This window comes from Solanum stenotomum, chromosome 10 (genome assembly GCF_019186545.1).
Source record: "Solanum stenotomum isolate F172 chromosome 10, ASM1918654v1, whole genome shotgun sequence".
NCBI lineage: Eukaryota > Viridiplantae > Streptophyta > Magnoliopsida > Solanales > Solanaceae > Solanum > Solanum stenotomum.
In genome coordinates this window covers 6,970,548-6,994,399 of record NC_064291.1, presented here as the reverse complement: position 1 = coordinate 6,994,399, position 23,852 = coordinate 6,970,548, and the positions used below count along the sequence as shown (strand labels likewise).

Here is a 23,852-nt window from a genome sequence, read left to right as displayed (position 1 = left end):
AAACTTTGCATTCAATCAAATTCCCACTAATCATTCATTATATTTTAGTATTTTCTTAATTATTTTAAAGGGTAGGCAGGAAATAGTATAACTTTATGGGCAGCATATTTTGACATCATCATTTATTATGTATTTTTTTTTAAAAAAAAAAAACATTTGTCTATTTTAGATATGTGGTGTCTGAAGTTAGGTTTGATAAATTTAAATTTTGTTTAAAGTTATATATGAGTAAAGTTCATGCATTTCTGTCTGAATGTTAGATGAGATGGTTGAACTTCAATCGTATGGGATACTGTATATATGTGTAGTGACGAGCATATATATGAAAAATACCGGTGTTATACATGGTATAGGGGTGTTGTATACATACATGATTTATGTATTCCTTTGTGTCATGACTATTTTGAGCACCCTACCATATATATTATAGTATAATACAAGCCACAAAATGGCTACTAAGTCAATCAACATTAGTCTTAAAGGAAATAACTGGAGAAAGAATGACATATCTGAATTGAACATAAGCTTTTGGACCAGTACAAGTATAACATTTTCCAGAAGTAAGATATGAGGTTGAAATTTTATGGTTCACAAAACTGAATGGATTTTCATTAATACGCCTTTCTGGATTTGGCGTCTATTTAGCTAAAACCAACTAAATATGAGAAGTACAAAAGGGCATGTATATGGCGAGCTAAATTTCTCTACTCAGTAATGCCGAGAGAAACCTTGAATTTACCAACCAGATGTGGTAATGTCTTGATGTTATCTTGAACTGACTGGTCTACGCAAGATTCCATATCCTTTATGGCGTCACTTTTGTTCTTCTGGAGTTTAGCGGCCTCAAACTTGTCCTGGCAGACCATTAGAGACCTGTTCATCTTTTCCTGCAGTTGATAAATTACATTAAGAAACAATAAATGAAATGCTAGATTAAATGATGAATTAATAAACCCAGTATTCGTTTGATCAAATGGCTGCAGAATATCACACCAATATATCTGCTGAATCTTTTCAGCAAAAGATTTTAGATAATAGACACCAATGTCAATTAAACACAAGATGGCATCCTCCTCCCGTGGAAATAAGAGGAGGATACATGCGGGGGGGAGTAATATCTAGGCCAAGGAAGGGTTAATTTGAACAAGCCAAAAGAAGGATGGGATCAGCCAGCCACTTTTACAAGGCTAGCCACCCCACGTTTTGCAATGTTGACTTCGGGAACGAGTCGTAAGTTCAACCAGAACAATCATGCTAATGCAAGTGGATATTACCCTAAATATCCCAAAGGACATGAAAATCATCAAAATGAGAAATGAGTTGATGTTTTTTTTTTCAGAGGCAATATGCTATTGAGATCTGGTTTATATTTCATTTTATTGCAGAAACTTTCTCTTACAGAAATCAATTAAGATAAAGCAAAATTTCTTGTGAAGGTAGAGAGGTTGTTTCCGATAGATCCTTAGTTCTCGAATAGAAAGCCCCAACTAGAGATGGAATTTCAGAACCTAAACAACTCAGTTGAGAGCTCCGTGACTGGTTCAAGAGAAGGTCAACCAATCACAAGTGAAGCATAAAGAAAATAATGGAGAAAAGAACAATAGTGACGACAAATAGTACGATAAACATATTCTAATCTATACTGATTGAAAATGAAAGTCAAAGCTATTAAATGACTCCAAAAGTTTAATAAGAAATTGATGGGTAAATACGAGTATATAAAAATTATTATGGCAGTAGAGGACAAGGAAACCTTCACTTTGTGCTCCAAAAGATATTACTTCTAAGCAACCCAATTCTTTTCAAATGACAAGAGCGGATGGAGGAATCCAATCTTACTAAAAGAAGTAATAAAGGACCGTATGTGTGCATTGTAGAACAAGCACACCTCAAAAAGTTTCAGTTATAAGAAGGAATAAAAACAACCCTCAAATTGATGACTACATTCTTACACGGCAATGCAGGACCCTGAATCAACGAGCTACATCCCTAAATACTAAATTCACCCAAATTATTCAAGCTTCTCTGACAACGGCTCCCAGCCTCCCACCCTCTTCTTGAAAAAAATTCAAAAGCATTCAACTAACTATTTTTTTTCTTCCATCTTTTGTTTTCTTTTCCTCCTTTTTTTTCCCGATCAACTGTTTTCTTTTGCTTTGGAATAAGCAGAGAGAGGACAAACTTGTATCGGACACAACCTAATATGACTTGATCACTCCTCACATACATTAAAGGAATACGGGCTTAAACACAAATTACTATCCACCCCCAAAAGAAAAATGGAACAATCAAACACATAGTACCACATTCTGAACTTACTCCGATCTATCTGGTACAATGGAAAATATTTCCCAACAAGATGAACAAAAAGAGAAGTCGTTTTCCCTTACAAATGCTCCAACTCTTACTTGATATACATTGACATTGTTGTTAACCTTGATTACTCAAAAATGTCAGTAAAGTAATATTCCTATACCCTATCATTCACTTTGTTGATTTATCATATGAAACTACTTTTACAACTAGTTGACCAAGAGAAAGTGATCCACAAAAGATATTTACCCCATGGAAAACGCTCCTGAATCCAACTCTTTCCCATCATATAAATGGATCTTTATTTCATAAACCATGTTCATTACCCATTTTTCCAAACTTCTTCTACAACAAGTACGTACTTTCCCTAACTTCTTCTACGTTCATCCAAACACTTTCTCCATATTGTTGTCGACCTTGAATACTAAAAAGTATCTCCAAAACACTATCCTTATAGCCTAAACTACTACATCAATCATGTTCACCTATTTTTACACCTAACTATACACAGGAAAACAATAAACAGACTGATTTTCCCCTGTAAACATTTTTTTTCTCAAATTTATCACAAACATTTTTCATGATAAATATATATTTTCATTCATTCCAAATCTTTAATATATTTAAAATCATGGAAATATAAGCATGATCCAATGAAGCTTGACCTCAACTGGCAAGTAAGCACAATAACTTTGACACTGCACATCTAGACACCTCAAACTTAGTCTCAACAGGCAACTAAACACTCCAACTCGTGGTGTGGCACAAATTTCAAAATTTTAAAAAAAAATCAAATTTTTTACCTGAAAATCGGCCATTTCACTCTCAATAAAATTCTGAGCTTTAAGAACAGGAACACTGCAATACTCAACACAATTGTCTATATCCTCTTGTTTTTTCCTTCTATCAAAGCACTCATAGGCACATTTGAAATAGGCTTGCTGCAAATTTCCCCATGAAACAAAAAAAAATAAGCATAAAACCCAGTTGTGGGTAGTCATAATTTAGAAGAAATTGTTGAAAAAACCTGAAGAGTAAAATGGACATGATCTTGAACACCGGAGAGTTGTGTTTGTGCGGCTGTATTTACTTCGTTGATTTTCTGCCTTATTCTTTCTGTAACAATTCTCTCTTCAGCTGCAGCTATGTCATCCATCTTTTTATCTGAATGATTTTGAAGCTGATTTTCTCTGTGTGAATTTTTGGGGGTTTAGGGTTTATGATAACTATTATTGGGGTTTATTAAGGATTGCTTTGGGAAAGGGAAACAAAATTGGCAAAATTAATGTGCCTATTCTTAATTAATCATGGGGTGCTTTGGTAGCTGAACAACAAACCGTTTTAAAGAAAAGACAATTATCAGCCTTTTCTTTGGAAAGACAAAAGGCTAGTAATTGGAATTGATGTAATTACATTACACATGTTCTGTTTGGATATCACAATGTAATTATACATATTTTATTTGGACTTTGGATGCACAATTGCAATCATGAAATTATATTAAATTTTAAAAATAAAAATTAATTATTTAAAATTTATACTAGACAAATAAGAAACTTTATAAATGATATTAAATTAAATATTTAAAATATATATTAATTAATAAAAATATGTTCTTAACTAATATTATGAAAAATAATTAATTTATATTTTTTCAAATTAATATATTTCAATTGAATTGATCATAAAACTAAAGTATGGAGTTTCTACGAACATCATGAAATGCATGTTGGATAAAAAGATTAATATATAAATAAAATGTCATAAATTATTAAAATGTTTGACAAAAAGATAATCTAATTAAAAAATGACTTGCAATGTAAATTCAATATTAAGAAAACAAATGAAACTGAAAATATAACATAAGTTATAAATTCAAAACAAAAAATTTAACATAATACTCTTATCGCAAATTTTAACATAGCATACATAAATATGATTTATTATTTTTTTAAAAAAGAAAACACAAGTCTATAACTTTACTTTAAAATAATTTTTATTTTAATTTAGAAATTAGAATACTAATAAAATTATGCTAATGAGAAAAATAAGCATGACATAAAGAAATAGATAATACGGAAAAATTGCATAGAATCACGTGAGTAAGGTTGAGAATGAGAAGAAAATGAAATATAATAATAAAAAAAAACTTTTAGAAATTTTTAGAATAATAAAAATTAAAAAAAAGAACTTAAAATAATAGAAATAAAAAATTAAAATAAAAAAATAAAAAGAAGAAATTAAATAGTAATCAGCTGGTAATTACACGATATAATTACCAGCAATTCACAACATCTCTCTATAAATTGGAGAGTGTAATTACCCCCACCCAATTACACAAATTACCTACTGACCAAGTAATTACATATCTAATCAAACATGACAGACATTGTAATTACACTCAATTACACCAAATTCAATTACCAGATTGGTTTTCCAAACATGCCCTTATAGTATCTTTAATTTGGTAGTAAAAAATATTGTAGATTGTTTTCAAGAACATCAATTTTTTTGAAACAATTGTAAAATTAGTCATAATGACCAAATTTTTTTTTGGACATGATAGATTTTTATTTTACTCTTCTTTTTATTTTTTGGGAAAAGGAGAAATGCTCAAATGGGAAGAGCAAACTTGAACTTGTTACTCACTTTCAAAAATTAAATTTTCATTTTTATTTATCACAAAGAGTGTTTTGACCGCGGGAAGGTGAACTTTGCAAAAGTGCTTATTTGGTTGGGAAGAATTTGAGCCCAGCTAGTGAAAAGGCCTTTGCTATTAAAGGAGAATGAGCCTTCTCTATCTCCGCAACTCTAATTGTAACATGATCTGGGGAAGTTGTTCAGTAAGGAAAGATCATATCCGCGTAGAGCAGCTAGGGCTAGAGCAGCAATCTTCTTACTTCCGACTGACTAAAAGGGATAATAAGACTCTTTATTTGCCTTAGTTTGTGAAAGACCCCGAGCCTATGTTCAAGCCAAACCCCCTATTTTACTAAGGCTGGAAAGAATGCCCACCAAGTTCAGATAAGGGAATGCTTTCCCCAACCATTAAAGTAAAGGCTCGACGAAGGGAGGGAGATGCGGCGGGGGAAGGAAAACGCTTTCGGAAATCGAGATTTTACTTTCATCGAAAATGAAGAAGGCCGAGAATGGCTATCTTCCNTGTGAAAGACCCCGAGCCTATGTTCAAGCCAAACCCCCTATTTTACTAAGGCTGGAAAGAATGCCCACCAAGTTCAGATAAGGGAATGCTTTCCCCAACCATTAAAGTAAAGACTCGACGAAGGGAGGGAGATGCGGCGGGGGAAGGAAAACGCTTTCGGAGATCGAGATTTTACTTTCATCGAAAATGAAGAAGGCCGAGAATGGCTATCTTCCAGAATTAGCCGTTCCTCCGCCTTATTCTTTTGAAGGTATGTAGTATTTAGGTCAACCAAAAGTCAAGTGACCTTACAAAACCTCTATTTCTCAACAAAACAAAACAAAACAAAAACTTCACTTTGTTCACATCAAATGCAAAAATGGAGTCACAAGCGAATCTAACATGCCAAAACCTCCCTACAATCTTCTCCTCTTTCGTTGACACATTTGTCGATTTCTCTGTCAGTGGTGGCCTCTTCTTACCGCCGCCAATAACCCCAAAACCCCAAAATCCATTACAAACAATCTTCCCTTCTCCTACTCGTTTAATTGCTATAGGTGATATCCATGGTGATTTTCAAAAATCCAAAGAATCCTTCAAACTTGCTGGCTTAATTGATGATCATGATAAATGGTGTGGTGGGTCAACAACAGTTGTACAAATAGGTGATGTGCTTGACCGTGGTGGTGAAGAGTTGAAAATTCTTTATTTTCTTGAAAAACTGAAAAGGGAAGCTGCAAAGGTAAATGGTAATTTAATTACTATGAATGGTAATCACGAAATTATGAATGTTGATGGTGATTTTAGGTATGTTACTAAAGAGGGTCTTAAAGAATTTCAAGATTGGGCTATGTGGTATTCTGTAGGGATTGATATGAAAAAGCTTTGTACTGAGTTGGGTGAAAAAGGGTGTGTTAAGGATCTTTTTGAAGGGATTCCTTTAGAATTTCGCGGTGTTAGACCGGAGTATTTTGAGGGGATTAGAATCCGAATTGCAGCATTAAGGCCAAAGGGGCCTATTTCAGAAAGGTTTTTATCGAAAAATCAAACAGTTGTTGTGGTTGGTGATTCCGTGTTTGTACATGGTGGGCTTTTGCCTAAACATGTGGATTATGGATTCGAGAATGTGAATGAGGAAGTGAGGGATTGGATTTGTGGATTGAAGGGAAGAATTTCAAGGGATTTGGTGAGGGGAAAGGATTCTATTGTTTGGTTGAGGAGGTTTTCGAATGAGTTAGCGAAGGATTGTGATTGTTCTACTCTTGAACATGTGCTTGCTACTATTCCTGGAGCGAAGAGGATGATAATGGGACATACAATTCAAGAAAGTGGGATAAATGGAGTTTGTGGTAACCAAGCCATAAGGATTGATGTAGGTATGTCAAAGGGATGTGCTAATGGATTGCCGGAGGTTTTAGAGATTGATAGGTATAAAGGGTTGAGAATTTTGACATCGAATCCGTTGTATCAAAATGGAAAGGAAGCTTCTTTGGATGCTAAACCTAAGGATGGTCTTGGTTTCCTGCTCCCTGAACTAGGACCAAAGCAAGTCGAGGTGAAGGCATAATTGGATGATTGAACTCACGAGGATCTAATCTTTCTTTTGGAATTCTTGGGGATCGTATTTCTCCGTTGTTGGTATGATTCTTCTATCACTCATATACTAGACCATTGTGGAGTGATAAGAAAAGCATTGTTTTAAACTCGTGTATGGTTCGATTATTGTGAATTAGATATTAGCTCAATTGAAGAATTGGTCTATGAAATATTAGTGATTACTCAATTTGCTCTTTTTTTCTTTGTTCTGTGTTTTAGTATTATCACCTTTTCATTTCCATTTGATATGGTTATTTGCTGCATAGGGTCCCATGTGCGCCTATGAAGTCCTTCTAACCACTCATAAGGCTCAAATGCATTGTTGTTGTTACAATCCTTGAGGGCCCAAAATGCCAAATGACAATTTTCATTCTTTTGCTGAGTTGTTGAATCCAAAGTAGAGGACTGGTACCTTTAATGATACTCTTTTTTACTAAAAGGTGGAAGAGTTAATGGATTACTGGCAGGAGTTTTGATATACACACAGAAAAGCCTGCTTCATCTATCTTGAAAGTCGAGATGATGCATTGGCTCCAACTTTGTAGCAATTGACGTCATTTTGGAGTTGATCAGAATTGGGATTGAACACTCTTTTAAAAGAAGATGAATACAACATTAAAACTTTTGAACACCAGAACGATATCTGCATGTGCAAAGTATATAATCTTCACTGTGACTTTCTAAGTCTGAACTTTATTTTTTAGCAGGCTCTCAATTATTCACTGTTTGTACTTGATTGAGAATGACAAAGTAATCCATCTATGTTGAAAACTAGCTGAAAGCATTTACCTAATTTCTCCACCGTTAGAAAGATGAGAAATTTTTATGTCGATCAAACATTAATTGGTTCTGCTCTTAAAGGAAATAAAAGTACATGAAGTCCACATGACAATGGAAGGGAAAGTCAACAGAGGGATGATTTTGGTTAGGTTTGGGAAACTTAAAGGATGTTGCCAGTTAAGCGGGATAGATAGTATAAGGATGTAATGAAATTAGGGTAAACAATAGGGATGATTTTGGTTAGAAACTCCAAAGAAGTCTTAAATAACTTAAGATCTCTTCTTTTTTTCTCAAACACTTTTCTATTTCTCTCGAACCAAATGGATCAAGAAGTTAAGAGATGGACTTCCTCCATCTTTCTCCTTCCCCGCCATTTTGAAGTTAGCTGGAGCTGATCCTGACTGATCAAGATATGATGGAGAAAGTTCTCCTTTTTAACAGGCCTTAAACAAGTCACTCTTTTACCTTTGCCACGGAAATTAGGAAATTAGGGGAACTTATAAAGTGTAAGAATGATGTTACCTTTATTAAAAAAAATGAGTGTAAGAATGAATTCCTAGTGACATTCTTGAACCCACCTTCTGAAGGTAGTTTTGCCAAGCCAGATTTTGTTGGATTACCGGACATGAAGCTTGTCTAACACAGTCAGAATTGCAGAGAAGGAGGATGCTGTGCAGCGGGCGTTTCATGCGTGAAGGAAGTGAAAAAGTGGTCAGTTATATGTTTCTACGCTCAGACAGCAAGGAAGCTGTGACCTGTGGAGTATGTTTCTTAGCTTATATAATAACTTCCTCATGGACCGAAGGATAATCAGAAGAGGACAGAAAGGGATTTTTGCTAATTGACTGGAGAGGTGTTTGGAGGGGACGACAAGTTTTATGCACAAACTTAGATATACATGTTTGTAGCTTCTGGCCTCATTACTTTAGTTCCGTAGCTCTTTTGAGTCTGCTTCTTTCTTGACAAACTGAAGAAGCTGTTTCTGTCAGTGTTGTTCTGTTCAAACTCTGCACTCTGCAGTTGCAAAGGTGATGGTCTGAGGTTGAGGTGTTCATTGGCATCATATTAAAAGACACAACAGCAGAGTAATGAGGAACTCAAAACATCAAGTCCTACAGTGGATATGACAAAGGTAAGTTTTCTCTGTAAAATTATGCATCTTCACTCTTCATCGGTACAGTCTTAAAGTAGAGAACTGAGGAGAGGGAAGGGATGTTGGTGACACATATTTGGCTACTGGGAACTTCTTTTGAATCAACACTGCCCCGGGGTATACCTTGGATGATGCTTGCAAGATAGCACACAATCTTTCACGATGCTGAGAGTGAGGAATCGTGTATGGTTAGATGAACTGGGAGAGCACATTTTATGTCAAATTTGTTTTAGGAATGTATAGACAGATATACATTAGAAAACCCTTTGACTCAGCCTTCGGGGTGGTCCAGTGGTTTGGGCTTGAGACTTCTATGTTGGAGGTCTCAAGTTCGAAATCCCTTGTCATCGTTGGCAAGGGGTTTGCCTTCAGGGTCGAGCTCGTCGCACCGAGCTTGCCTAGTGCTGGTTACCTCTCTTATGTGGTTTGCGACCTATTGCATAGGAGCGGGAGTTTTACCCTGTGCGCATCCAAAGGATAGCGGCTGGGGGTTTCCTTGTCATAAAAAAAAAAACCTTTGATTCTTTGTTGGTATGTATAGACTTGTTCGAATGCACTGTGTGCTACCTTGCAAGTAGCCAAGGGATGCCACCATGAAAGCAGTTGTTCCAAAGATTTAGCTCTCTGAGTGTCGAGTGAATTGAGAAATATGTTTGATTCTGAATAATTCAAAACGAAGCAATTAGATGTCTAACTCGTGCTATATCATACTCATGAACTATAGCTGCATTGGGCCTCTAAAATTTCTGTACAAACTTTATACACTGTACATTTTAGTTGGGGAAAAATTTACAGTATTATAAAAGTTTAAAAATTAAGGTAAAATTTACCTCTACAAACTATATTTCAATATTCATCAGTGGAAATGTGATTTTCACGTAAAACTTAATATCTAAAAATTAGCAGAAAATAATTTTAAAAACCACTCGCCAATGAAAACCTCTTGCATGCATAACCTATATTTTTTATAGGTATAATACATAAATTGGATCCTTAACTTGGCTTCAAATTATAATTTTAATATTTAATTTTGTCACTGCACAAGTAAGCATTTTAACTATCCAATACTTAAACAAAAAAACACTCAAATCCTATCTGACAAAATGCGTAAAATACACCCAAATTAGGCGCGTCAGAGATAAAATTCGAGGGGCCCAACAGTAAAAAAACATTGAAAAGACTACTAAATCATTAATCAATCCTTTTATATATATATTTTAATTTTTTTTGATTAAATTTCACTTTATTCTCTTTTTTATTTTTTCAACATCCCCCCCCCCCACCCCCCACCCCCTTTTTTTTTTGCATTATTTGTTGTTAGTTGCAAAATGCACAAATTGCAAGTGACATTTAATTATTTTTTTTTATTGTGAAAAAAAAGCTATAATGAAGTTATTTTATTTTTTCCTACATCTATTGTAAGCAAGATGGGGTGAGTATACACTTGTAAAAATCGAACGCAATCTAAGTCCAAAGACTCTCAATCAACGACTTTGATCTACACTTAAGGGACTCCTTACATTTTGATTAGGTATCAGATTGCTACTCAAACTTGATAAAAATCTTTGAAAAGTTCATTTAGACATTTTATCAAATAGCTTAAGTGCACCATTTTACTTAATAATTTTTAGCATTCTATGTTTATTTCTTAGCCTCCGAAAATTCATAATTGTAATTTGCTACTCACTACGACAATCATAATACACAAAGCATCCTTTTTTTTCATCAAGTATTTGACAACTTAAAGCACAAAGACACTTCAAACTAAAGAAAAGAAGAAAAAGTTAATTGATTTTCATGTCTTCCTATATCTATGGGCTGCTCTGAAATAATTTTGCAACAAAAACATTAGTTTCCTCTAGTGATTCCCATATTGGCTTGCACATCTGACCAATAATATGCAATTCTTGTTTGTAAAGTGTTGAACTTTGATACATTGACTAAATGAAGGAAGAAGAATAGGTAATCGTTCAAGTATATGAAATTTCTCCACATATCTTGAACAATTTTTTCTTTGATTTGAATATAAGGGGCATGAATTTTAGAAATTTAGATTAGGACTTTTTTTTTTTAGAAGAAAGAGGAGAAGAGTGTAGTAAATTTTTTTCCCAAAAATGAATTTGTTTTCACTTTCACCGTATTCTATATTATAATTTATTTTTATTATTTTTAAAATCTAGGTGTATTTATTTTAGTTAGTTGGCAGCAACTGAGTGGTTCACTTATCCACGTCAGAGTATTTGTATATCACACGTTTTGTCTGAATTATTCGAGTGTTTTTTTGTTTAAAGTTTGGATAGTTAAAGTGTCTCTTTGTGCACTATCAAAGTTAAAAGTCAAAGTAATAATTTGAAGTCAAGTTAATAGTCATGTTTATGTAGTATGCCTTTTTTATATATAAAAAACTAAAATTGTACATGATACACAAAATAGACTTTATAACTGTTATAATTTAAACAAGTTTTTGGTTGAGTAATCGTATTAGAAAAGAGACTAATTTCCACGAAGCAAATGTGACACGTTTGAAATGAACGTTTTGTAAGGTGAAAAGGTAAAGTCGTCGGCCTTCACGTAGTTGTTGTGCCTTTGCTTTTTGTTTTCGAGTCGGAGCTTGCTGGATAGTGAAGGTTAAATAATTAGACAGTGATGGGTCGTTTGATTGGGAATAAGTTATCCCAAAAATAGTTATCCTGGGGTTAGCTATCCTGGGATAACATATCCTACCATGCATATGGTATAACTTATCTCATCACTATGATATAAATGGTGGATAAGTTATCCCAAACATGGCAACCAAATAAGATACAAAAATTTTATCTCATCACTATTTATTTTTATTCCTCTCACCAAACGACTCTTGAAGGTTAAATAATTAGATAGTGAAGGTTAAACAATAAGACTAAGCAAGCATATGTCGATTATCCCACTTTTTTTTTTGTTATTCTTTTTCTCTTGTAGACTTTATATTGTTTTTGTAATCCCACCTTGAGTCCACGAGCTTTCAGAAACAATCTTTCTACTTCCACGAGGTCGTGGTAAAATTTGCGTACACTTTATCCTCATCAAACTCTATTTAGTGGAATTTCACCAAGTATCTTGTCGTTATTGTAAGATATATATGAATTTTGACATTTGACCATCAACGTTTATCATATATCAAAAGTTGAAGATCATTTATTTCTAAGGTCGTTAGGTAGGGCTGCGTATCAGTCGGTTTGGTTTTGGAGTTCATCGGTTTAACTTACTGGTTATCGGTTTGTACAGATGCTAAATCGTTATCGAACCATTAAAATATTGGCTTATGATTATTGGTTTATCGATTTTTGATCGTTATTGGTTCGATTATCAATTTAATCGTTAAGATTTGACACACAAAAAAAACATTGAAAATCACTTAAAAACAAAATGACAAGTCAAATTAACTATGCACATGAGTTCACAAATTATATCTTGCTCAAAAGCAAACATTTTTACATTGTAGAATAACCAAGTGTTTGAGACAACCAGAAGTAAAAGTAGGAAAACAAACTTTAAGTCAAGAACTTTATATACAAAATGGTATAAATATAATTATTTAATTTACTAGGTTATCGGTTAACCCGTTAAAAAAAACCTCAAACCGTTAAGAATCGATAAAATCAAAACCGTTGTCAAAACCGCTAAACCAATAGCTTTTTTCAGTTCGGGTTATCGATTTTGAACAGCCCTATAATTCCCGAAAAGAGATTGATTAGTTTTAGAATGGGCCATATTGATCCATATTCCAGTGGGCTATACTACACACACTTGGGCTTTTTAACTTGAGAAATGTAGGCCCATTTCGAACTAGGGTTACGTTTTCAGTTCTGCCAGCCTATAAAATCGAACACTTCATCATCTTCTTCACTTATCAAATACTCGTATTTTGTTGTAGTTTCTCTTCCTTCATATTAATTTTTTTAAAAATTGTTTGGGTTATATACGCAAAAAAGCCAATTAGCAGAGCAAGTGCGTCAATGAAACGATGACGAACACTTGCATTGAAGGTTGGCAATATCAATAAGCGATTCTCCGTGCCTTTCAAACATTACTCATTTTGTTTACGGCCTCGAACAAATCGCTAAATTTTCCCCTTTTTTTTTTTTTCTACATCATTCAATTTTTTTTATTTTATGAATTTTTTATTCCAACATCAATCACTTTTCTAGAAACAAATTAAAATTTTGTGATTTTTTCCATACCTAGATAAGAATTTATATAAATACTTGCTATATAATTGCTCATTATTTGTTTACTAAATTTAATAGACTCGGTTAATTGAGTTAGATGTTAATTCACACTTTAACCTACTGACTTATGAAGTGGATTGAACAGATACGTATTTAGAATTTTAAGATGATTAGCCTATTATGATTATATAAATTTGATACATTTAGGTTTTAAGTATTTAATATTGAAAATTGTTGAAATTTTAATATTATAGGTCTAAAATTGATTGAATTAATTAAAATGCCTAAAGTGTTACTTGCTCTGTCCAATTTATATGATTTATTTTCCTTTTTAATCGGTTTAAAAAAGAATGACACATTTTTATATAAAGTAATAATTTAACTATAAAATGTCTATTTTATTTTTAATGAAATGATTTTTAGCTATACAAATTTTTATCATTTATTTTAAATCACAAGTTTTAAAAATCGTCCTTTCTTTCTTAAATTTCGTGTAGAGTCAAAGTATCTCACATAAAATAGGACGGTGAGAGTACTAATTACCACTTAGAGAGAAGTGTTATCTAATTTTAGAAAGAAAAATAAAATAAGATAAATATAAAATTCAAATTTTTAACCGAGAAATCGTATATGATCTTGAGAGGGGAGGGAAGTATGGATTCATGTGAACCCGGTCATCTTCCTTGGATACGCCTATGGAATTGTGGGATCAAATAAAATATGATCTGAATTTTTATACTTGTGATTGATAATAGGTGAGAAATATGAACTCGATTTCGCAAGGAGGGAAGCTATATGGACACCATTTAAATAAAGAAAGAAGAAAAACTGTGGAAGAACTTATAAAATGAATAAATGAATGCACTTGGGCACTTTTCAACCAAAGTGCACCAAATAATTACCTTTCAAGTGAAGAAATATTGCATAAGATGTAAATACTTTTGAATTAAAAAATGAATTATGGATTTGAATTAAGGCTATTATTATAAAGCAAAAGCTTGATCCTCTAGAAATTTGATTTTGAAGTTTTCTTGAGAGTTTTTTTGTCAAAATCATCCCTTAACTATGACTCAAATTTAATGTACATTCTTATATTATCTAAGTGAGCAAAAAATATCCTTATACTATTCAAAAAATAACAAGAATCATCCTTTAGTCTATTTTTGTCAGAAACTGATTGAACCAATAAATTTTATTTTATTTTTAATTTGGTCATGTTTTAGCCACGATGAAAAGATCAAAGTTACCTAAATAAAACAAGGATATGGATAGGAAATTAATCTTTCATTCTCATAATTTAAATTTTGCGTGTTCTTAGTTTATATGTTTTTTTTTGCATCATCAAGTAAATTGACTTGCAACAATACACAAGTCTTGAAATGTTTATATGGTATGTTCCAATGGTTAGAAAGATTATGTAAAAAAAAATATTTTAAAAATATTACGCCCAATTATTTAGAGATTTTCTTTAAGAAAATATTGAGTACGTATGTACGTTATATACAATGCAATTCACATTTTATACAATGTACAAAAATATTGGAAAATTAGTGAAATTACGTGGAGTTTTAGTTATGAAAATTAAAAAAAAGATTACTTTATTTGAAAATTTTGAAGTTGGAGTTGTATTTGGCTATATTTTTTACAAAGAATATTTAGAATTTGAATATATTTTGTCTGAATATGGTTTTAAGCTCTCAATTTCTAAAAAACAGAAAAATAATTTGACTAGCTTAACCGTGTGTACATATATTCATTCGACTTGACACATTTTTTTTTGTTGGTGGCGTGAGTTTCTTAAAATAAAAATAGACAAAAGGATGAATCTTGCAACATTTTGGATAGTGTAAGGATATTTTTTGTTCACTTATATAACACAATAATATACTTTAAGTTTAAGTTATAGTTCAGGAATGATTTTAGCCAAAAACTCTTTTCTTGAAATAATGACCAAATTCGAAAGTTGATAGCCTATGTTTGAGGATTAATTATGATTTTTTATAGTTTAGTTGTGTATTTAATAAAGTGTTAAAGTTTAAGAGAGGTTTTTAACTACTAATTTGAAAAAGTGGTTAGTGAGACCCTTTTCCAAAATCAGCCAGTTGTTATTTATAGGTTATTTTGTTATTTATATGTACCCACAAATTGGAAAAGGATAAAGAATGCACTTAAATTAGGTAAAACTGAACAAAAATGTTTTTAATTAATATTTTGGTCTAAAAATTCTCTGTTGTCAATAATTTTGTTTAAAATGTTCCTATTGTTACTTTAAGGGACTAAAAGGTTATTAGAGTGACCTCTTCAAATACAACTTTTCTTAAAACAAGATTCGAACAAGAAGTAATGGATCAGATTGAACATACAAAATATAATTCAGATCTCTTGGCTACTTATAAAAGGAATTTATCGGTAAAAATTTAAATAATTGACCCTCAAGTAAAATAAATAAATATGTATACTTATTTAAGACTTTGATATTACGAACTCATTCTTTTCAAGATATTAAGACAAGATGCCACTTTTATAAAAATGATACTTATAAAACTAATTTGTGTGTGAACTATAAAAACCAATTCTTTGATATCTCACTCACAAATTTCAATTTCTTCCATTTTCTCAAACCAAATAGTTGGGACCCAAGTATTGAATCATAGTAAAATGTTCTTATGGTTTCTTCATTATTATACATCAATTCTATGCAACACAATACAACATTTCATGCACTCATATAACAACAAATAGAATAACAAAAAAGAAAAAAACAAACAAAATGAACTCCACAAGTTAATAGGGTAACATACAAAGAACAATCACACAAATCTGTTAAATGGTCTCCTCCCACCAACAACCGCGGGCATCGAAACAGTTGAATCCACACTTATATGATCAGCCATGGACTCGTGTTTATCGACTTCTTTTCGAGAAGTTGAATCCTTTCCAGAGCCTTTACTCCATTTGGATGACCATATATTTGGAGTTAAAGGAAATGAAAATCTTTTCTTTGTGTCATTGGATTGTTTTTCTGGATTTCTCTCCTTAGGATTGCTATTTGCTCTGGCTTTAGCTGATGCTGTTTGTGACATGTAATGTGGTACTGAAAACGGAGGACAACTCGTGAGGCTATCATCGTCTTTTAATGGAAGATCAAAAGGGTAGTTAGAAGCACTAGCTCGAGCTCTCGAGTGCTTCTTTAGACTTGAGTTGTTCATTGGTGGTGTTCTAATTGGAGTATGCATCTGTTTTCCCCTCGTTGGAATTGCTGACTTGGTTGACATTGGTGTGACTGATGATTCATTGTTATCGTAATCTGAGAGTATACGTCTGAAAGTAACGTTGTTTAGAGGCGTTGGACTTGGTTTATGCTCTGAAATAGCCCTTGGTGGTGTTAGTTTGATATCTTTTACAGCAGATGGAGTTTTGTTAGCGTTTCTTGAAGGTAGTTGACGTTCTAACCAATTCCACCACCATGGAAAACCATTAGCTCCCATGTCCAACCCCGATTTTGGATCATTTTTCCATAGCTGATAAAAGAGGTAATTTAACAAGATTAGCCTTAAAAAGTTTGTAAGAGAGCTACTTAACTGTCAAAATGTAGAGAGTCGATGGACCATACGTTGGATGAACTTATCATTTTTTCAACATGGAGCATAGATATATATAGTAAAAACTTTAAATGTTGAATCCGCCAAAGATAGAGGTGTTATTGTACCCGGTGAGAATATGCATATGCCATTGCTCTCTCCCTCTTGATGACTGCCTCCACTTTTTTCCTCAGCCTTCCTTCTACTTCTTCTTTAGTCAGCAAACTATCATCCCAATTATCATTGTTACCTGCCTCACACTATACCAACATTGTTCATCAAACATCAACAACTATCGTTTTGGAAATGAAGACTTTTTATAAACCACTAAATAGGAATGTAACTTCATGAAGATGGTTCAAACATACCAGTTGAGTCCATTTACTGATGGTGCTCTCGACTTCCTTGTCGTTTCTATATGCTTGGTGTTGAAGTGATTGGTTTTCCAACATTTGGATCCTCCTCGACTGAATTTGAGTTTGGACTCTAACAAGAAGTTGCATCTGTTTCATGGCATTTGCTGTTTGCTTTTTTACATTACTACTTCTCACAACTCCTTGAAGCCTTACTAAACCCCTCAAAGCTCTGAAACTCCTCCTTGCCTGTCAAAAACAGAAAACACTCAGATTAGAATGTAACGTCTATTAACAATTGATAAACGTTTAGTGTAATTCTGGGGTCTGAGGAAGGTGGGGTCAAGCCTTACCCCTGCCTCATGAGAGTTAGAAATGTTGTTTTTGATAAACCCTCGGCTCAAGAGAAGTGTTTTCGAAAACAGGTTTGACAAATACAAGAGTAAAAGCTACAATGAAAAATACTGAATAAAAGGAAGTATCGACAACAAAATTAGTACAAATAACCCAAGTAAAATAAACGATAGTCATAATATAATGAAGAAAGAGATAATAATAGAACAATATCGATGATACTGATCAGTAGAACCATGTTCTCCCTCACGAAAAGGAGGAATCACTCGACTATCTACTAACCCTCTACCTCCATGCTTTCTTATCTAGAATCATGTTCTCGTTGAGCTGTAGATGTGACAGTCACAAAACGTTACATGTCTCCGCTTTGACATAAGATGTCATTCCTAGTAGGCAATTAGAACAAACTTAGCAATATGATAGAATTCCTCAATGGATGAATGCACACTCCATGCTTCCCATTGACTAAGGAGCATAATATGAAGCAGTTGTTGAAATTCCGTATAATATGCAACTAATGCAAGTTCTTGTTGATGGTAGAAACGGGGGGTTGAACGTGGGGTCAGTGCTTAGTTGGGAGAAGAATCTGCCCTGAATCGGATTTTTGAGGAACATATTGATCGAGAGAGAATTGGATTTGATTTGATTAGACAATGTGTGCTGCAGTCCACTCTATCGAATGGGTTGCTTTACTCTTTCACAGTACAACATACTAGTATAGTACCATAAGTGGGGTCTGAGGAGGAAGGAGCGTGCGCAGACCTAACCCCTACCTTCGTGAGGTAGATAGGTCGTTTCCATAGACCCTCGGCTCAACAATTAACAATCATTTTCCTCTACTTGCTGCATCAAAAACTAAATCACAAGCTTCTGACAAAATAGAGTTAACCGAACATTTGCAAGGCGAAATAATATTGAAACTTACCATGTAACCTCTGTAGGTTGCTTGTATCTTTGTTGCTGAAAGATTGAGAGTTCTCAAAGTTGGTTCTGGTCTATAAGCATAGCTGATTTCTTTGCGGTTACGACTAACATTAGGAGAAGGTACCCTTGGAGGATGAGCCTTAGGAGATATAGCTCTTGGAGAAGTAACCCTTTGAGAAGGAGCCTTAGGTGAAGTAATCCGGCGAGAGGAAGCCTTAGGAGAGGCAACTCTTGGAGAGGTAGCGCTAGGAGTGGCAAACCTATAAGAAGAGATCCGAGGAGAGACAACTTCCGCGGGTAAAGTGAATCTTGGAGAAAGTAGCATTTGTTCATCTACTTCTCCAAGTATTTTCTCAATACTACTTGGCTCTCTAAAGAGAGGGATAAATGATTTAGTCTCTCCATGCTTCAGTTTTCCGCGACTCTTCTTTTCCTTAGCGCCTTTCTTCTCTGATTCCTGCAACAATCGTCCGATTCAGGTAAGTACTACATGATCCTTCCAGAAACATTTGAGGCATATAGATGTTACACCACATATAACACTGAATTACTAACTAAGATGAGCTAAAATGTAGCGACATGGACAGTGAGACTTCATATAGCCAACGCCAACTTGCACATACTACAGAGCAAAACATATTATGTGAATAATGCTCCCCTTTCGAACAACTCGATTTCAAATAGTTTTGAGGATTTTAAGTTAACTTCAATAGCTACATACATATATTTTTTCAGTCAAGAGGAAGTAAGACACTACTTGTTGAAATTGGTTCATACATTAGTTTTGTAGATCTCTATTATCATCTGTATTCTTATTTATGTAAACTATAATAAACATCAATTACATTTTTCTGTCATTAATTTGTGGCCAAATACATAAACAACCTCTCTAACTTGCCATCAATTTTCATTTCGACACTCCATCTTAACCTTGTTCCATTTTAACCCTTCAACTCTATTTTTTAAGGAGAAAGCTAATTTCGAAATAAGCAAGTATTGGTCTATGCATACTACTAAAAAATGCCTGGAAAAACGATAGCCAAATGCTACGGACTGCGTCGTTTTCTAGAAAAAAAAACAAATATAAAACGACGAACAACATCTATTTGTCGTCGCTTTTTTGGAGCAACGCACTCCGTAAGTCGTTTTTTTTTTTTGCCTTTTTTAGTAATGGTAAGCCCAAAATACTATTAACAAGGAGTGATATTGTATGTTTTGGGCTAAACCTGCACGGTTTTCTCCAAAAGACCTCATACCATTAAGAGATCCTACGCTTTATATGTAGCCTCCCTATCAATATGAAACTTTGTTCGCATGTACGAGAAAAAATAAAGGAAGAGAGTAGCAAATAGACCTTGTGAGAGTGTAAAATAAACTTACATTAGGTAATTTCTCCTTTGAGCTAGGTGTAAACACCCTTTTGATGGCAGAAAACCAACTGCCTTTTTTCCCCATAGTTCTAGCATTACTTTTTCACCCTGAAAAAAAGAAGCAGCAGATTAATGATACTAAGGGTGTGTTTGGTAGGGAAGAAAACATTTTCTCTAATTTTCTCATATTCGACCGTTAAAATAAGTAAAAAATCCACTTATTTTTCAAATAAAACATTTTTCATTCATACTGAATACAACCTAAAAGGATGAATTTTCTCCTGTGCAAAACATAGATCTCAAACCTAAATCATAATACCAAAAAGTATTTGTCAAACTTATTTATTTATTTCGTTATTGAAAAGTATTTATGTAACATGGTACTAAAATTATTTATGGGAAAAAACATAAAATGAAGAGAGAGAGAAATTGTCTTAATTGCTACTAAATAGATTCAACTTATACATCAACATCAACAAAAACACAACAAAATTTATGAAACCTTTTGCGGACTCATAATATTAACATGCACACAAAGAGAAAGTGAGAAATACAGGCCATCGGATTTGGAAATCAATAATCGAAATCACCAAAGGTTATGTTGAAATGTGTCAGATGTTTCCATCCTTAACAAGAATTTAACCATGGGATATGAAAAAAATGGTGATAAGAAGCGTTTTTTTCTTTAGTGGACCTTACTTATGTGGTGCCATATCTGAATCAAGCATGCCACTACAGACATTAGACACCGAGTGAGTAACCAAAAAAATCGAACTAACAGATAGAAAACAGACAAAAAAAAAACCATAAAAATCAATTTGTGGTTCAAAAAACAACAAACAAAGGAAGAAAAAACAGTTGAATTTCCCACCAAAAATAATTTTAAAAAAGAAGAAGAAGAAGGATCCAATTATTGTGAAAAACATACCGAACACCAGATGAGAAACCAAGAAGGGAAATCACCAAAGGTGTGGTAAAATTCATAGGATCTTTCCATCCTTAACAAGAAATCGAACCTTCAATATGTTAAAAAACATTCTAGACAAGAGAGTATTTCTTTGTAAATCTAAGTTAATCGAGCCCAATAAAGACATCGAACACCAAATGAGAAACCAAAAAGACAAAAACAGAGGATGAATTTCCCACCAAAAATCATTTCAAATAAAAGAAGAAAGATGGAATTATGTACCTCAACAGTTGTTGTGAATCTTCCATAGCATAAAGCTGCTAATAAAAACCAAAAGCAAATTACAAATCAAGAACAAATAAGAACTTAACCCTTTTTGCCTCTACACAATTCTCTCTCTCTTACTTCACTTTCAGTTTTTTTTTTTTTTGCTATACCATAATATTGGTGTCCTTTTTTAGGATTTTGATTCACCAACTACTTTGAATCTTGTTTCTAGTTGCCAATTTTTTTTTTAAAAAAATATTGTTATATTTTGTTTTCTCCTTTTTTACTTTTCACCTTTTTTGAATTTTTATACTCTTTCTTTTGATATTAATGATCTTTCATGATGAAAGTGAACGACCAAATTTTTATTCAAATTGTCCTTTTTTTTTTAATATATTTTATTTTAGTATAAGGATAATTTTTTTCCATCTTCTTTTAGGTGGGGAAGGAAGTTGGGCACTTTAACACTCAATGCCCCTTTTTTGGCGGGCCTCAACTAACTTTACTTGAATTGGAAGACTATTTTAACCAAGAAAGGAAATCTCACTCACTCGCTCGATATTCGATATTCATAGTTAGATTGAATTTAATTTGAATTTGCTTATTGTAGGGCATGTTCAGTATTAAAACCAAATAAGATTTAGCAACTGACAAATTTTGTAGTTAAATCGCAAATTCATCGCTGATTCTACTTAGCAATGATTATCGACAAATTTTCGTTAGCTACGAGCAAAATATCAACAAACCAACGACGAACTTTGTAGCTAATTCTAATAGTTTTTAGTAGTGGTTTTGAGGGCAACTTTCAAATAAGATGCTTTTTTAAAGAAAAAAATTATAAATTTGAATTTGAAATTTCTGAATAAAGATAGGAGAATCTTAATCATTTTATCACGACTCAGGTCGGTGACAAAGGTAATTCGACCACCTATTTACTTGTTTTAAACTAATAATGATGAGTTTGGTTTTATATCCCTATTTAAAGCCATTCAATTACTATTATGCTTGTGGGAAAATGACACTTATTTAGATTATTAAGTAATCTAATGGCATAAACCAAATCATTCTATCTTTAATCAAATCAAATTTTGGATTTGAATTATGAAAATAGAGAAATTTCTTATAGCCAACGTCTTCTCTTTAATTAATGAACCTACACCACCCACATGAATTTGAACTAATTAGGGTAATAGCAATCATATATATATATATATATCAAATTAAATTAAACCTTAAAAACACTATTTTTTTAATATAAGAAGAGAAGTACCATCCATTAGCCTTAACTACTTAGTTATGTCTTTCAACTTGTACTTATTTCATAAAATGATGATGATATTTACAACAATTTTTGGCTAATTTTCTAACTTAATAATTACTCCCGCTTCAATTTATTTAAATTTTCTTTGATTGTTACGGATTTTGTTTTTTTAAATAATTAAATTTGTAATTTAACATATGAATTGTTTCTAAATATAGAAAAGTATTAATATTGTTTTCAAAACAAACTATAAAGAAATGATATGTCTCATTTAAATTAAAAACAAGGCTAATTTTTTATAAATTAATTTTGAAAAAAACTATACCAAAAAGAAAAAAATGACTTATTTCTTGAAGACATATATATAAATAAAATGTGTCCCTTCTCTAACTGTTTAAGGTGCAAAAAAAAATGTCATATCCCTCACGGTGGCCGGTGGGGAATGTGTTGCAGACAAATATGTCCGCTCTATAAATATTCTTATTTCTTGGCTCGCTTCATTTCAAATAAAATATATTTTTTAGTGATACTTTAATTCTTATCTAAAATCACAAATTTTATAAAAAATATGTACCAAAATGTCACCATCTCCTACAACGTGCACTTGCCTAAGCAAATCATACATCACTATCTAACTTCTAAATTCTTCAAATTTAAGTTTACACAAATAACTTATTTCATCAAAAAATATTAATTAATGAAAAGAAGTAACATTAGGTTCATCCACCATAAAAGTTGGTCAACATCCATCATTGTAGTGATAATCTTGGCTTTAATTCTGCTTTTTGCACTAATTTCTTTTTAATCCCAATCATTCAACTAGACCTAAATCTTCAAATCCACAATCAATTTAATAAAATCTTTCTGGTATAAAAACTGATGAAAACTTGCGTGAATTGTGTTGATTTGCTTATTTTAATTTCGGGTACTGAACATTATTTTTTTTCCGTCTATTTTTATAAATCCACTATGAGAAAAAAATTATTTATTTATTTATTTATTATTTTAAATATATTTTACTCTTATTATTAAGTATTCATTTCTCTACGTATTTTTCAAATATTAAATTAATTTTATTTAAAGAGTGATATAGAATATAATTTGTTACATCTTTGTTAGAACAGCGCCATCACATAAAAAAATGAATTTTAGTGAAAATTAATTAACGATAATAATTTAATTTGTCGCTAAATATGTTTTTAGAGGTAATTACTTGTGAATTAAATTTTAGCACTTTTTGTAAATGACACTAAAAGCCCATAATTTGATGTAATGGATATTAACTATAGCCTATGCATATTTATTACCGTTAAAGCTATTTTGATGTTGTTGCAGCGAACTTAGACAATGATAAATTAGAGCCGGCTAAATATGTTAAATTTAGACATTTTCCATTTAACAATATGAAAAGATTACAAAATTAAATAAATGATCATATTTTTATTTTTAATCCGAGGCCTTAAGTTTGAGCGCTACTATTGAAACCGTCGCCCTAAAAAATAAATGCTTTGAAATATACAAATTCAAATTTAATCACGTTTTACTCCTCATTGTCGACAATACTTGTAAGTAAGAGGTACACATGAAAAGGCATTCAAAATTATTAAATGAATTATAAGGGACTAAAATGAAAATATTCAAGA

General features: G+C 32.5%; 3 protein-coding genes and 1 non-coding gene across 4 annotated transcripts; 2 read left to right on the top strand and 2 right to left on the bottom strand.

The window, feature by feature from the left end:
• Positions 1–426: 426 nt before the first annotated feature.
• On the bottom strand, positions 427–3,570 carry LOC125842570 (uncharacterized). Its single transcript, XM_049521880.1, has 3 exons — positions 3,341–3,570; positions 3,117–3,254; positions 427–887 (listed from the first exon to the last, which is right to left on the bottom strand). The coding sequence occupies exons 1-3, from the start codon at positions 3,467–3,469 to the stop codon at positions 705–707; spliced, it is 450 nt and encodes a 149-aa protein (XP_049377837.1). The 5' UTR covers positions 3,470–3,570; the 3' UTR covers positions 427–704.
• A 2,168-nt stretch (positions 3,571–5,738) lies between these two features.
• LOC125842568 (shewanella-like protein phosphatase 2) lies at positions 5,739–7,252 on the top strand. The gene has a single exon (XM_049521878.1). It carries the CDS (start codon positions 5,835–5,837, stop codon positions 7,020–7,022), a length of 1,188 nt encoding a protein of 395 aa, XP_049377835.1. The 5' UTR covers positions 5,739–5,834; the 3' UTR covers positions 7,023–7,252.
• Positions 7,253–12,965: 5,713 nt separating this feature from the next.
• Positions 12,966–13,090, top strand: LOC125843389 (small nucleolar RNA snoR86). Its single transcript, XR_007443987.1, has one exon. It is a non-coding gene; the product is annotated as a small nucleolar RNA snoR86 (small nucleolar RNA).
• Positions 13,091–15,824: 2,734 nt separating this feature from the next.
• On the bottom strand, positions 15,825–21,188 carry LOC125842564 (protein IQ-DOMAIN 13-like). The gene is made up of 6 exons (XM_049521872.1): positions 20,964–21,188; positions 19,785–19,882; positions 18,406–18,861; positions 17,142–17,375; positions 16,902–17,033; positions 15,825–16,713 (listed from the first exon to the last, which is right to left on the bottom strand). The coding sequence occupies exons 2-6, from the start codon at positions 19,857–19,859 to the stop codon at positions 16,003–16,005; spliced, it is 1,608 nt and encodes a 535-aa protein (XP_049377829.1). The 5' UTR covers positions 19,860–19,882; positions 20,964–21,188; the 3' UTR covers positions 15,825–16,002.
• Between the last annotated feature and the right edge of the window lie 2,664 nt (positions 21,189–23,852).

Coding starts and splice junctions, on each gene's coding strand:
- LOC125842564 (XM_049521872.1), bottom strand. CDS start 19,859: ATGGGGAAAAAAGGCAGTTGGTTTTCTGCCATCAAAAGGGTGTTTACA. Junction 17,376..18,405: donor CAACCTACAGAGGTTACATG/GTAAGTTTCAAT, acceptor TGTTTTTGACAG/GCAAGGAGGAGTTTCAGAGC. Junction 16,714..16,901: donor CATATGCATATTCTCACCGG/GTACAATAACAC, acceptor CTCTTTTATCAG/CTATGGAAAAATGATCCAAA.
- LOC125842568 (XM_049521878.1), top strand. CDS start 5,835: ATGGAGTCACAAGCGAATCTAACATGCCAAAACCTCCCTACAATCTTC.
- LOC125842570 (XM_049521880.1), bottom strand. CDS start 3,469: ATGGATGACATAGCTGCAGCTGAAGAGAGAATTGTTACAGAAAGAATA. Junction 3,255..3,340: donor ATGTCCATTTTACTCTTCAG/GTTTTTTCAACA, acceptor GGAAATTTGCAG/CAAGCCTATTTCAAATGTGC. Junction 888..3,116: donor GTGAAATGGCCGATTTTCAG/GTAAAAAATTTG, acceptor TATCAACTGCAG/GAAAAGATGAACAGGTCTCT.